Raw genomic sequence first — 16,122 nt, 5'->3', positions numbered from 1 at the left:
AGATGTTCACGTAGCCGATCTCTCAATCTCCTGGTAGTTCTGCCAACGTACTGTTTTCCGCAGGAACATTCAAGCAGATAAACAACATGGAGGCTATTACATGTGATAGTAGAGTCTATTGTGTATTGTTTGCCAGTAGAGCGAGAACAAAAGGTAAAAATAGGTGATTTGTGAACGCCATTACAAACACATAACATGCATCGGTTGCATGGGAAGAAACTTTTTCGATTAAAAAACGTAATCTGTCTCGGTGGATTAACCACATTTGGAGCAAGTTTATTCCTCAGAGAGGAAGCGCTTCTATAAGTGATTTCTGGTAGGTTGGGTAGCGAGCTACCTAGTACTGGGTCACTTTTGAGAATACACCAATGTTTTCGAATAATCTTGGCAACATCTTTGTGTTGGGCAGAGAAATTGGTGATAAAGGGACAGAACCTATTGTCCTTATTTGTGTTTTTATTTATTTGCCCAGTAGACAGGAGCAACTCTCTATTGGTGTTCTGAACATTATTAATTTCTATCTGTAGAGTGTTATCATTGTAGCCTTTTTCCACAAACCTCTTTTTAAGGATATTTGATTGTTGGATAAAATCCTCAACATTATCACAATTACGACGAACCCTCAAGAATTGGCCCCTAGGTATGTTGTTCAACCATCTAGGGAGGTGACAGCTATTTGTTGGAATAAAGCTGTTTCGATCAGTCTGTTTAAAGAAAGTTTTGGTAGATAGCCCTGTGCCGTTATTAAAAATATTTAAATCCAAGAAATTAATTTCTTGGAAATCATATTGGAAAGTCAATTGAATGTTATTAGTGTTGTAATTAAGGGTTGTGAAAAAATTTGTAAGGGAGGATTCATCCCCATCCCAAAGTAGGAAGATATCGTCGATATATCGACAATATAAACACAGATGTGGCCAATCCCTGGAGTAGATGATCTCTTCCTCCCAATAAGCCATAAATAGATTAGCGAGGCTCGGCGCAAACTTTGCCCCCATTGCAACTCCTGTAATTGCAACTCCTGTAATTCAATGGTATACTTAATTTAGAACAATTGTATGTTATCAGGTTTTTGTGGTTCTTGAGACCTGTTTATGAGCGCTGCATATTTTATGACATATTATCCAAAGTTTTTTTGAGGTTTACTTTCTATGCTAGCAGCTTAACTAATTATCTTTATAATCCATACACTCATTTATTTGAATAATTACTAGACACCTAGCGCTGTTGTACTCCAATTTTTATACCTATTTTTTTACCTTAACGATATACCAAATAGATGAAGTGCCTCCTCAAAACAATTCTATTCCTTAAATATCAATATATCAAGTTAACAATATAAATACAAAATCAGGTGATATATTGAACTGCATATAGTCAAATATATGTTTAAATCTTCAAAAAAGAAAAACAAACTTAAAAAAAATTTGTATTCCCATCCAATCTTCCTGTGAGATTCTTGATCACCTTCACATTCCTTCAGTATTCCAAAATCACAATGTATTCTCCACCTTGAAAAATCACAAGTGCCCTTCACCACACATTTTAGGTGTCTTCTCACCTGGTCTGATGGACCCCACCATACCAAAGGACAAATGCGCATTTTAGCATATATCGACTGTTTATCTCACACTCCTCTTGAAATGTGGTTCACCAATCTCCCAGGGATGAGGGTGGCATAAAGGAAGCACAGAAAACCAATAGTGCCGACTTGCCATTCCTTTTTTATTTATTAAAAACGGGAAAATGCACTCACGTGTATTAAAAGAACCATAGGCATCTAAAACAGTGTTAGAAGATTCGGCATCCAAACATGGTGTTGACTCCACCCAGCATGATGACATCACTACCCACCTTTACGTTCCACCGGAATTGGCTTTCTCAAAGGCTCAGTCTTGTAACATGTTCCAAAGCTGAACTAAGCCTTTAAACTGGTAGAACAGAGCAATTTATCTATCATCATAGAGGGTGCCTGGACAAATTTGAAAAAAATATGAGCCTAATGGTTGGCAATTTGAGAATATTCATATTTGCATCCACAAGTGAGATATTGCCAAGTATATATTGTCGGTTTGTTTTCCTGTGTACTGTGTTACATCCGGATTAAACATGTAGCTGATTCACTGATAGTGGCATAATACTTTGTATCATTCTACAAATGCTGTTTAATAAATGCTCCGGAAAAAAATTATTTTACACAGATGCATTTTATTGGCCACCTGCCTACTAGCAGTGAAGAATAATAGGCAGCAGGAGCTAGAAGGCAGGAGGCCAGGGGCGAACTGACCATTTGGAATCTCGGGCACTGCCCGAGGGCCCTGGGTCAGTAGGGGGCCCCATGAGATGCCCCTGGTACCTTTTTCATAGGCTTTTTTTAGTTTGGGCAAGGACACAGGGGCCCCATGATCCCCTATTGCCCGGGGGCCCCATGAGTTGTCAGTCTGCCCCTGCAGGAGGCCCAAGTCTTCTAACATCCTTTGTTGCTAAGGGGCAGTGGCCGACATGTAAATAGCAGTGTTATCAGTGGGCACTGCCACCAATGGTTATGCACAATTAATGTTTACATGTCAGCTCAGCCCTGAATTAATGAGAAACTCAATTAACAGGGACAGTCATTATGCGCATGCACGGCTACCAATGAATAACCCATTCATTCAGGGCGGACATGTAAATATAGGGGATGCAGAGGCCAACATGGTTGGGTGTTGCAATCACCCATCAGGACTGCCCTGATGGCCAGTGGGAAGAGCTATTCAAATTATACACAAGCAGAAACAGCTGTAACCATTGGCTTTCAGAAAGAACTGGATGGAAAACTGATTTCTAGCAGAACTGCCAGAGCACTAATTCCACCCATAGCTGCTCAAACTACCTAGTGTCTTTAGCAGTAGGATGTAGGCGGCTCAAACCTGCTAGCATTAAATAGTGCACATTTGTTGTAGATCTGTAAACATTGCAGAAATCTGTAAACATTACAGAAATATTTTATGCAGAATCTTGCTCCCAGGTTTGTACGGATAGGCGTATTTCATTATATCTGGGTGCATGAGCCCTTAACCCCTTCCCACCGCTGCCTCCCAGCCCCTTAGGAGGTTCTAAATGTCAGTGGGCATTCCGAACTTGTGACCACTGTGATTGGCAGTCACATAACTGCAGAGCTTGCAAGTCTGCATCGGGAGCTTTCCGGTACCCGCTGGTTGCTGTGCTGGAAGCGTGCAGGGAGCACACTCTTAGTGCAGTAATGTGTTTACATAGGGACGCATATATGTGGCCACTTGGCGTTAAAGCCCACCCACCGAGAAGCTGCATATATGAGTGTGGCTGGCAGGAAGAGGTTAAAAGCTCATATCATAATACACTATAGAAGACTTAAAAATAAACAGGAATAAAAAAACACATCACAAACAGTCCATTAAAGTGCAAACCAGTCCTCTGGTTTCTGTGGTGAGTAGTGAGAAATCTTCATTCCAACATAACCACCAACGTGAATAGCCACTACCGTAATATCAAATCAGAGGTTTACCAGATCCTTAGACCCCTTTTCTATTGGGGGTCATACCACGTTCAATGTATATATTCTTATCCGGACTCATGTGTCTATGTGGAACCAAATGCACCACCAAAGACGCATCAAGCCGTCCCGATGTTTAGGGTCAGTGTTTGTTCATGTAAAATAAAGAGGTTCCTCTCATAGTGCAGTAAAATACAAGCGGTTTATTAAGCAGACAAAAATGCACTTACAAACACAAAAGATAAAAAGCATCAATCCACAAAGATGGTCTAAAATGGCGATCCAACGCGATGACGTCGGAAGGGAGGCTCCGCCCGATGTGTTTCATCATAACCAGACATCTTTCGGGGCTAGAAAGGCGTTGGATCGCCGTTTTGGACCATCTTTGTGGACTGACGCTTTTTATTCTTTGCATTTGTAAGTGCATTTTTGTCTGCTTAATAAACCAGTTGTATTTTACTGCACTGAGAGGCACCTCTTTATTTTACATGAACAAACACTGACCCTAAACATCGGGACGGCTTGATGAGTTTCGGGCGGTGCATTTGGTTCCATAAAGACACATGAGTCTGGATAAGAATATATACATTGAGCGTAGTATGAGCCCCTATAGAAAAGGGGGTCTAAGGATCAGGTAAGCCTCTGATTTGATATTACAGTGGTGGCTATTCACGTTGGTGGTTATGTTGGAATGAAGATTTCTCACTACTCACCACAGAAGCCAGGGGACTGGTTTACACTTTTATGGGCTGTTTTTGAAATATTTTTTGTTCATGTTTATTTGAGTACGAATTTATTTATGTAACATTGTATGTACATCATCAACATATTTGTTTGTAATTGATTGTTTACACTTAACGCAACACAAATTTATATTTTGATTTGTTACTGAGAGCGGATATCCTCTGGGTGTGTTTGCGGCTTTGCACAATGAGAGTGTGGGGTATTTGCGCAGTGCATTATTTACTTTACGATAGAAGACTTACCTGTGCCATAAACATGACCAACGTTGCCAACTCTTTGTTTGATTTGTCTGGTTGAAGCTTGAAAACCTCAACAATGGACTGGTAGTGCTTGTACTGCTGAATAAACTGTATATACAAGAAAGGCACGAGGAATTACTTTTAAAAGATTATAATTCGTTTTCAGTTCTTATAGATTAAATGTTAATTCTAATAAAATTGGCAAATCTCAGTCATCTTCTGGGAGTGATGACTAAAAGAGACCAATTCCAATTATCAAGCAAAAGCCCTCAGAAATACTTAGAAGGAATACAATGTCAGTCTTTGTATACCACCCCTGTTCTGGTCTTCCCAATTCATTATAAAGCTGCCCATGGATGGCTAGTTTTTTTTTCCCATTTCGTCCGTGGATAGAGGAATCTCCCCAGCCAAAACATTGTATTCTGACAGTAGGACCCAGCACTGTCAGAATACACTGATCAGTGGCTGTAGCCACTGACTGACAAAGGTTGATTGTTAAACCTTTTGTCAAACTAGTACAGCCACACACTGATCGAATGCTGCTGGTCCCAGCTGAAGCAGAAATTGTTTGTAAAGTCATGCTTTACAAGAAAGCACATGCTCTGGAATGGCTGGAGCTTGCACTGCTAAGCAATCTGAAATGAAGGAAGAAACACTGTTTAGACTGCTAAATCATCAACATGGGATACATTACCAATGTATGAAAGTTCAGCTACAGTAGGGGATAGCATGTAAAACTATCGTTTTGGAAAGTCCAACTCCAACCAAAAAATTTAGGCCCCTTTCACACGGGCCTTCCCTATGTCCATTTTTCATCAGTCCGTTTACAGAAGAAAACCGGACACCCATGTATTTCTATGGACTAACGAATGTAAACGGATGATCACCTGTTAAATCCGTTAATGTTCGCATTCACTAACATCCGTTTTTTTCAACGGAAGAAAACCCTATTTTTCTTCTGTAAAAAAAACCGGAATGGATGAAAAACAGATGTAGATGGATATGAACAGAGGAAAATGTATGAAAAAAAGTATGTAAACAGATGAAAAACGGATGAAGAACAGATGTAAACTGATGAAAAGCTGATGTAAAACTGAAGTGAACGGATGAAAAACCTGACATGTACGGACGAAAAACCTAACGTAAACGGATGAAGAACAGATGTAAACTGATCTAAAGCTGACATAAAACTGACGTGAACGGATGAAGAACAGATGTAAACTGATCTAAAGCTGATGAAAAACCTGACGTGAACGGATGAAAAACAGATGAAGAACAGATGTGAACTGATGAAACACTGACGTGAACTGATGAAACACTGACGTGAACTGATGAAACACTGACGTGAACTGATGAAACACTGACGTGAAGGGATGAAACACTGACGTGAAGGGATGAAACACTGACGTGAAGGGATGAAACACTGACGTGAAGGGATGAAACACTGACGTGAAGGGATGAAATACTGACGTGAAGGGATGAAACACTGACGTGAAGGGATGAAACACTGACGTGAAGGGATGAAACACTGACGTGAACTGATCCGTTTTTTTCTTGGAAAAAACACGGCTGAACAGATGAAAAAAACGGAACAACTGTGTGAAAGGGGCCTTAGGGCTCATGCACACAGATGTTTTTAATTTACTCACAAATACGCAGGATCCTGCTGTCAGAAAAACAAAACATAAAAATGCATGTACTGGTGCGCAAGTACCTGTGTTTATGTGTGTACAGCATTTACACACATAAAAATGGATTTACAGGCACATGTTAATATATGTATATGCAGAAAAGCCATGAATAGGCTCTTCTTCCAATGCAAGATTCAAGCATTTTTTTCCTTCCCTATCTGCAGCTCTAGAATATTAAGATAAACTCCACCATGTACATGGACACATTGCCTATAATAGAGCTGCATTCATCTCCACAAGAAATAAATTGGGGCATATCTGATTGCAGCATTGTTTTGAGTATGTGTGCATGAGCCCTTATTTTGTTTTGGATAAGGCGAAGGGAAGGGAATAAGAAACTCTGTTGGGTTTCTGTTGCTATCTGTGACACCACTGGGGAGAACAGAGAAGGAAAAAAAAACATGCACATTTATGGTAAAGTAAGAATTAGCATGTCTAGCAAGGCTTTTATTGTTTTGTCTCAGTGCCAACTGCACCTCCCATTTCTTGCCTTGCTGTACCAGAGACAGGAAATAGGGAAAATTCTCCCTAAGGAGACAAACATGTTAAAGTATAACTAAAAGGCAAAACCTTTGTTATGTTATAGACATATAGACAGAGTGAAGAGGCATTAGATCACCTGTCAAGTTTTTATTGCTGTGTTCCCATTAGGAAGAATCATCCTCTTTTTTTGTCCTGTTTACTGTCATCACTGAGAGTGAAAGAAAATGCCAAATGTCACCAAGACAGGAATAGAGTGGAAATCGTCCAGTGAGGAAACTAGTTTTGGTGACAACCATGGATTTTCATACTTTGGAGGGATGTCCTCTCACTTCCTGTTTTGGTAATGGGACAGAGATGGCAAAAAAAGCTGACAGGAGTTAACCCTTCCATACTCTATCCAAAATGAAAGTAAAGTTCTACTTTAACCACTAGCCTACAGGGCACTTATACCCCCTTCCTGCCCAGGCCAATTTCCAGCTTTCAGCACTGTCGCACTTTGAATGACAATTGCGCGGTCTTGCAACACTGTACCCATATGAAATTTTTATCTTTTTTTTTGAGACAGATAGAGCTTTCTTTTGGTGGTATTTAATCACCTCTGGGATTTTTATTTTTCTTAAACAAACCAAAAACCACTGAAAATTTTGAAAAAAAAAAAAAGTTTTTTCTTAGTTTTTGTTATACAATTTTGTAAATAAGTGATTTTTCTCCTTCACTGATGTGCGCTAATGAGGCTGCAGTGATGGGCACTGATAGGCTGCACTGATGGACACTGATAGGTGGCACTGATGGGCATTGACAGGCGGCACTGATGGGCATTGATAGGTGGCACTGACTGGCACTGATGGGTGACATTGAAAGGCAGCTCAGATGGGCACTGATATGTGGCATTGATGTGGCACTGACTGCTGGCACTGATGGACACTGACAGGTGGCACTTTTGGGGCCACACTGATCATCAGGGCACACTGATCATCAGTGCCCTGATGATCAGTGTACATGTCCCCTCCGCGGAAAGCCGATTACCGGCTCTCCTCTCCTCTTCGAGAGGAGAGAAATGCCAATGACTGGCATTTCCGTGTTTACATGTGATCAGCTGTGATTAGACACAGCTGATCACATGACCGAGCCAACATCTTCGGCTCTTTCCGTGATCTGCTGTGTCCGAGGGACACAGCGCACTGGCGATCGCCGCGCATGCGCGGTGAGAATGGAAGGACATCATATGACGTCCTATCAGAACGAGAGAACCACCTTGCACCCGACAATTGTACTATATGGTGGACGGAAGGTGGTTAAAGGATAAGTTCACATTTTGGAACACATTCCACCTGTTTTTATAGTGGAACAAGTTCTCACTCCTGCAGCAGCTCCCCGATCCATTGCCTCCCTGTGACAGGAGGCCAGGGATCTTCTTTGTGAACTCGCTATCACATTTTATAAAAGACGCGGATATGCAGGGCTTCGCCCACCCGGATGCAACATTCAATCCCATCTATGGATGGGAAAAGTACAAGCACTGAGAACCTTTGCAGATGTCGGTTTGTAGTTCTCGACAGGGTGCTGTTGAATGCTCTGGTAGTTGATTGATTCTCTCTGTTGATGTATGAGCACACAGATACCCTGACAGTCTACAGAAGCCCTGCATTACACTCGTGGCCTACTGATCGCAGGTGCAATGCCTTGCAGGCTTCTAGTAAGAAAAAAAATATATATATACACATACACTCACTTTCTGTGCATTTTGGATGCAGGAAAAAAAGCGCACTGGAATGCATGTAGTGTGAACCAGCCCTGAAAGCAGAAGTGATGTAACATGCTTTTGCTGTGTGATGAAACAGCTAGCTAACAGGTAGGAAGCCTCACCTTTGTCATTCACTGCGTGCGCTTCTAGTAATACAGAGTCATGTCAGAGCTTACGGAGCCTCACGGGACTGAGAATGAGTTCTGCAGTCACTTTTGCAGCAGTTGCTTTCTTATTCCGGGTCACAATCCTGCGTAATATCTCTTTGTCTCTTTCGGTCAGTTGACATTTTCCCGGAAAACTGTATATGCCGTCATAGCTTTTGATACTGTACCTTGTGACACGGCAAATAAATTAGCAACTTCAGTCACAGGGTCCCCAGCTAAGCAGGCACCAACAATTTTCCCTCTTTGAAGCTCAGTAAGCTCTGACATGACTCCATATTACTAGCAGCACACGCAGTGAATGACGAAAGTGAGGCTTCCCATCTGTTAGCTAGGTGTCTCATCATACAGCAGAAGCAAAAGAATATTACATCACTTCCGCTTTTAATGCAAAACATCTCGTCACTTTCACACCTGCAAATCATGTAGTGTTTCTATATTTCTGTTCAACCAGTCTGTATCTGCTGACTTTAATGTTTTTTAAACCTGACTGAAGCTTCTCCATGACTTCTCAGCACTGTATTCAAAGCTTCATAAACACTTGACTGGAGTTAGGCTTTAACCACTTGCCGACCACAGATAGCCGAATGACAGCTTCACCACGGCTGGCTGCGGGGGTGCGCACCCGGCGATCTCTGTGATTGCGGTGTCCTATAGACACAGCTGATCACGTGATGTGGTAAAAGGCCAATCACAGCGGTCTTTTACTACGTGATCAGCATTATCCAATGACACAGCAGATCACTGGTAAATGCAGTTGCCGGTTATCAGCTGTACTTTCCTCATGCTATTACAGCGTGAGAAAAGTATTGTCGATAACCTGTAATTGTTAGAGGATGGATCGGCACTGATGATCAGTGCCCAGCAATGCCACCCACCTGTGCCCAGAAGTGCTGCCAGTCAGTGACACCCAGCAGTGCTGCCTATCAGTACCGCCTATCTGTGCCACCTCATCAGTGCTGCCTATCAGCGCCGCCTCATCAATGCACATCAGTGAAGGAGAAAAATTACCTGTTTGCAAAATTTTATAATAGAAACAAAGAAAAACTTTTTTCTTCAAAATGCTTGATCTTTTTTGGTTTATAGCGCAAAAAATAAAACACCCAGCGGCGAGTAACCAAAAGAAAGCTCTATTTGTGTGAAAAAAATGATAAAAATTTCATATGGGTACAGTGTTGCATGACCGCGCAATCGTCATCCAGAATGCAACAGCGCTGAAACTTGGCCTGGGCAGGAAGGGGGTATAAGTGCCAGGTATTGAAGGGGTTAAATGACGATGTATTAGCCATCAGAGAATTCCTGTCAGCTAGTCCCTATAGGTCGCTGTTTGTTCCGGCTGTGTCATTGGATTAGTCTATCTCCCAGATATCAGGGGTCCCGTGTCTGTATGTAGACACCATTCCCCTCTCTCACCTCCTCCGTATAAGAGTCCGGATCCCTCTTGATCAGATTCTGCAGCTGAGGAAGATTGGTGGGCAGCTTGTTGTTATTCCTCCCAGACATGGCTGCGGCAGTGAAGGCGGCTCTCACACTGACACGGCGATAAATCGATTACCGATCAAACCAGCCCGATCTATTACTGTCCAGCACACGTGTTTACAGCACTGGACGCCGCCATGTTGGACACATCCTGACGTCACGACGGGGACCTGCAGGGGACAAACATGGCTGGCCAAACGTTGTCCAGGCGCCATCTAGTGGCCTCATACAAATGACATCGTGCAGAATGGAAGAAGAGACGACTGTTAACTACACTAGCTGCATCTGCCATGGAAATATGCAGGTTTACACACCGCAGTTTGACCGGCCATACATGGGTCGATTTTCGAACCATTTTGCGTTTGAAAATCGTACCTAAGAATAATCGACCAATTTTCACTCTGTTAGTGGAGCAATGGCACGGGCCAATTTTTGTGGTTCCTCCCCATTTTGTTTTCAGGCATGCTGGAAAATTTGTGAAAAACAACCGATTTTCAAAATCATTGGTGGCGCCATCGGATTACAGAACGAACGGTGTTTTCGATTTTCGTTTGCAATTTGACCCATGTATTGCCTGCTTTAACCACTTGCCTACCGGGCACTTATAGCCCCTTCCTGCCCAGGCCAATTTTCAGCGCTGTCGCACTTTGAATGACAATTGACCGGTTATACAACACTGTACTCATGTGAAAGTTTTATAATTTTTTTCGCACAAATAGAACTTTATTTTGGTGATATTTAATCACCTGGGTGTTTTATTTTTTGCACTATAAACAAAAAAAGAGCAAAAAATTTGAAAAAAAAACCTGTTTTTCTTTGTATCTATTATAAAATTTTGCAAACAGGTAATTTTTCTCCTTCACTGATGTGCGTTGATGAGGCTGCACTGATAGGCGGCACTGGGCACAGATAGGCAGCACCGATGGGCACTGATGAGGTGGCATGGATAGGCAGCACTGATGGGCACTGATAGGCAGCATTGATAGGTGGCACTGATGGGCGGCATCGGTGGGCAGCACTGATGGGAGGTATTGCATGGCACAGGTGGGTATTACTGCTGGGCACTGATGGTGGGCACTGATGGGCACAGGTGGTTGGCACTGATAGGCACTTGTGGTTGGCACTGCAGGGTACAGGTGGGTGGCACTGTTGGGCACAGGTGGGTGGCACTGATAGGCACTTGTGGTTTGCACTGCAGGGCACAGGTGGGTGGCACTGTTGAGCACAAGTGGTTGGCACTGATAGGCACTTGTGGTTGGCATTGCAGGGCACAGGTGGGTGGCACTGTTGGGCACAGGTGGGTGGCACTGTTTGGCACAGGTAGGTGGCACTGCTGAGTGGAACAGGTGGGTGGCACTGATGGGCACAGGTGGGTGGCACTGCCAGGCACAGGTGGGTGGCACTGCAGGGCATGTGGGTAGCACTGATGGTGCCAGTGCCAGGTGGGTGGCACTGCAGGGCATGTGGTTGGCACTGATGGGCACAGGTGGGTGGCACTGATGGGTACAGGTGGGTGGCACTGCTGGGCACTGATCATCAGTGCTGTGATGATCAGTGCTGATCCCTTTGCTGACAACTGCTGGCTCTCAGTAGTAATTTCCTCACACTGTGATAGCATGAGGAAAGTGCAGCCAAGAGCCGGCAACTGTATTTATCTGGTGATTGCTGTGTTATTGGACACAGCTGATCACATGGTAAAAGGCCGCCGTGATTGGTTGTTTACCATACCCCGTGATCAGCTGTGTCCGTAGGACACAACGATCACCGGCGGCGCCGCATGTGTGCTGCTGGGGGCTCGCAGGGGGGGCGGGTTCTGCAATGACATCCATGGATGTCGTCCCAGGATTCCACAACCACACTGTAGCACCATAGCACCAGGTAAATACAGTTGCACTGTAGCCGTCCTTCAGATATAGCGCAGTTGGCAACTGGTTACAGAGAAGCTTCAGTCTGTTTGAAAAAAATGAAAATCAGCAGCAACACTGTAGCAGCTGGCTTTTAACCACTTCATCTCTCACACTTGTTCACTCCTTATGGACCAGAGCAATTTTTCCATTTCTGCTATGGGCCTCAATAATCCTAAAAAAAAATAACTGAATATATCCACATATATAATAATAAACGTGCAAAAACATGCACTGTGGAGCACTAAAAACAATGGTGAGAGTAGCGTCTTGATTTGACGCATAAAGTGCAAAGGTGACACAAATATGAATGAAGAGGTAAAAAGTCCAAGTCCAAGGGTGAATTCCGTGACTCCAGTGGATGGAAAACGAGCGTATATTGCACTAACCAGAAAGCGCAATAAAATGTGCATTTGAGTAAATTACACCACTCCTGGTCATCCGGATCCTAAAGGTAACTTGGGATCATCTGGCACATGTCAGCACATCAGGTGGTCAGCCGGCTGCTACTCTCCAGGTTTCAGGATAAATCCCATCCAGTATAAATGGACCAGTCATAGGCATAAGAAGAGCACAGGAATCCACCTTAAGGGGCTCGTAAATAAACGAGCCCAGGGGCGGACTGACAACTCATGGGGCCCCCCGGGCAATAGGGGATCATGGGGCACCTGTGCCGTTGCCCAAACTCAAAAAAGCCTATGAAAAAGGTGCCAGGGGCATCTCATGGGGCCCCCTACTGACCCCAGACCCTCGGGCAGTTTCCAAATGGTCAGTCCACCCCTGAACAAGCCAGAGAAAAGATGCCTAATAGTGCAGTATTTTATTCAAAATTTGGCATAAGTGTACATATTCAGTAATCCACTCACATCTGGCAACAGAAACAGTGACAAAGATGGCCTCCGGCCTTCCTCGTGGCCTGTGCGGCGTGACGTCACTGGTTTGGCTCCTCCCTACTCTCACCATTATTTTTAGCACTCCACAGTGCATGTTTTTGCACATTTATTATTATATATATATGTTATCATTACTTAAAGTGTTACTAAACCCACAACAGTAAAATCAGTCTGTATATGCAGTAAAGCATGCTTGTTATACTCACTGTGGAACCTAAGGGGTTAATCTATCGCATTGTATAGAAGGCTGTTTGATCCTCTCTTCTTTGATCTTTCCCTTCTCCCACTGTCCCTCTCTTACCTCCTGATAAGACATATTGTGTGGAGTCACTCTGCACATGCTCAGTTTGGTATGTATTGCTAGAGTGTTTTTTTTTTCTTGGAAGAGTGCATGTGATCAGCACAGGGCCAATCAGCACTGTCCAGACAGTGGTCAGGGGTTCTGCATCCTCCTAGAGCAGAAAGAAAACTCCTCCTACAAGCTTTAACCAGTGCTCAGCTGGACACTGATAGAACTCACAAGACTGCTTAAACTGCTGATGAGAAAAGGTATTTAGCAGTTTATATTACTAAAGCATGAAGACATGGATGGGTGGGTACGTTTTCTTTGCATAATAAGAATTAATTAAATAGCATTTTTGGTTTGTGGTGCTCAGATGCAGTGCAGTTCCACTTTTTCTTTTTTTTTGAATCAGGTAATTTCTTTCTATTAATCAGATTTTTTAAAAGATACAAAGAAAAAGAAAAATGACAAAAACTACATAGTATATATAGAAAAAGAAAAATAGTACACTTCACATATGCAGTTCCACTTTGAAGTGTTACTAAACCCATGACCTGCATTCACTATATCTGGTCTCCCACAGTACACACAACATGGAAATGCAATTATTTTAGTAATGTTTTCTTTCTGCTCTAGGAGGATGCAGAACCCCGACCTCTGTCTGGACAGTGCTGATTGGCCCTGTGCTGATCACATGCACTCTCCCAAGAAAAAAACAACAACTCTCTAGCAATACACACCAAACTGAGCATGTGCAGAGTGACTCCACACGATATGTTTTATAAGGAGATAAGAGGAGGACACTGGAAGAAGGGGAGGATCAGAGAAGGCAGGATCAAACAGCCTTTTTACACAATGCAGAGGATTAACCCCTTAGGTTCCACAGTGAGTATAACAAGCATGATTTACTGTATATACAGATTGATTTTACTGTTGTGGGTTTAGTAACACTTTTATCACAGCTGAATCACCAAGTATTGGGATAGGGGAGGTCCTGGCAGCAAGGCAGAAGGACTGGACATGCTACACATGCCTTGTGTACAATGATGACTCTTTTCTGGGCATGTCTAACACATCCAGAGTCTGCAACTGGTTAATAATAGGACACTAATCTGCCCAGGGATCCAGCGTCGTCCTCACCCTGGCTGGTTCTTCGCCAGTCCTCAGGTCCCCGGCGGCAGCATGTTTATCAAGGGAAGCCAGCTATGATTTCTTGTGGCTTCCCACCCAGCTTCCCACTGTACATGCATGAGCTACATTGCGAATGGTCCTGCCATCTTCTGGGACCTATGACATATCCCAAAAGGTTGCAAACAGCAAGGATGGGGGGGGAGAATTTCCAGTGGAATCGCCATGGTGATCTGACCAGAAGTGGGAGCAGAGACCTGTCAATACCAGTACCACCCCCCTCAAAAAAAAAAGAATTGGAAAAAGTAGAAGTGGAGGGGGGCATAATGAGAAACGTCCCCTTTAGGGTAAAGTTCTGCTTTAAAGTGGCTATTTGGGGTTATATATACCCAGTGAAGTGACTGGCCTCAGGTGATACACAGAGAAGAAACAAATCCTCCTACGTAAGTGGTGCCTGTTTATCTATAGCTGTGTTTCCCCTACATCCATTCAAAGTGCAGAATTTACACAGAATCTCTCAGCTTGGAAAAGCAGGGAAAGGGGGGCTGAAGTTACATCCGTGAGGAGATCTTTGAGAACTGATTGGAGGGAAGGGACACGCCCCTCCTTCACACAGCACACAGGAACAATGCTGAGACTGTCACTCTGTTGGAGGTCCCTCCCCATCACCATTTTTCTCTTGGTGTCAGGAAAATTTATCAGAAGTGACTCATGCTGATAGCAGAGGAAGGAGGCAGCAGACAGAAATGACAATTAGCGCCCTGGATTAGGACAAGTCCACACTATAGAGGGATATGCTTTGTCCATATTTCATTTCTGAGGTTTACAACCACTTTAAGGCCTCAGGCACACTGGACATTTGCTTATCTCTCCTAGATGCCTTTTCTCAGCAGAGTTTTGACAGAAAAAACATTTGAAGCTTGCAAATGTGTGGAACCCATTTAGGAGCATTTAAGTACATTAAGCACTTGGGTGCTATGTCATTTTATTGGGCAAAATAATAATTTAGTTTGGCCAATGAACTGAATTAACATTCAAGCGACAAACACACCTAGCGTTAATGTGTGTTCATATGCGTTCACATGTGTCAAGCATTTTTTTCTGCCAAAATGCTGCTGCTCTTGGATGTGCCTCCTGTCCCCTGTAAACTCCTCTAAACATCTACAGTATGTGTGTATGGACACAGGCTAACATGCAGGGGCCTTTACAGGCAGAAAAAACACCAGATGCCCCAAAAAGTAGCATTAAAAACATCAAGTGTGCATGAAGTCTAAGGGCTCTTGGACGCAGGTGTACGCCTGTACAAGGCAAAATATTCCTGTTGTTGGGGTTCTCAGGAGCCATAACAGTGGCATATGTGAGATACATTACAGAAAATGTTGTGCACAGCTATATACATGTAACTGTAGCATATGTGTATCTTGAGATTTAATCTCCAAATACGGAAAGGTTTCTTCACAGTAAGAGCTGTGAAAATGTGGAATAGACTCCCTCAAGAGTTGGTCCTGGCCAGCTCAGTGGATTACCTTAAAAAAGGCCTGGATTCTTTCTTCCATACACAGAATATAACTGGATACTGACATTTATAGGTAAAGTTGATCCAGGGAATATCCGATTGCCTCTCAGCGGATCAGAAAGGAATTTTTTCCCCTGCAGGAGAAAATTCAATCATACATTGGTTTTTTTTTTGTTTTCCTGTGGATAAACTGTGGGTATAGGATTATAATGTTTTTTTAAATAATTTTTTTTTTCTTTTTTTTTAATGCTTGAACTAGATGGACTTTTGTTGTTTTACAGCCAGACTAACTATGTTACTATGTAACTATTGTAAGTCTGCGTGACCGCTATCCCACACCCTC

At 43.1% G+C, this 16,122-nt stretch overlaps 1 protein-coding gene across 1 annotated transcript in view; it reads right to left on the bottom strand.

The window, feature by feature from the left end:
* The window catches only part of SDAD1 (SDA1 domain containing 1), a 48,288-nt gene extending 38,068 nt beyond the window's left edge, over window positions 1-10,220 (bottom strand). Inside the window, exons 1-2 of the mRNA XM_089652304.1 lie at window positions 9,990-10,220; window positions 4,498-4,602 (exon numbers count right to left, since the gene is read on the bottom strand). Of these exons, the coding sequence (XP_089508430.1) occupies window positions 4,498-4,602; window positions 9,990-10,079 (195 nt within the window). The 5' untranslated portion in view covers window positions 10,080-10,220. The remainder of the gene's footprint in view (window positions 1-4,497; window positions 4,603-9,989) is intronic.
* Between the last annotated feature and the right edge of the window lie 5,902 nt (window positions 10,221-16,122).

The sequence above is a fragment of the Staurois parvus genome, unplaced genomic scaffold, assembly GCF_062004578.1.
Source record: "Staurois parvus isolate SC_StPar_1 unplaced genomic scaffold, SC_StPar_1.0 ptg000679l, whole genome shotgun sequence".
Taxonomy (NCBI): domain Eukaryota; kingdom Metazoa; phylum Chordata; class Amphibia; order Anura; family Ranidae; genus Staurois; species Staurois parvus.
Note: the sequence above shows the minus strand (reverse complement) of the source record. Positions and strands in the feature narration are given on the sequence as shown.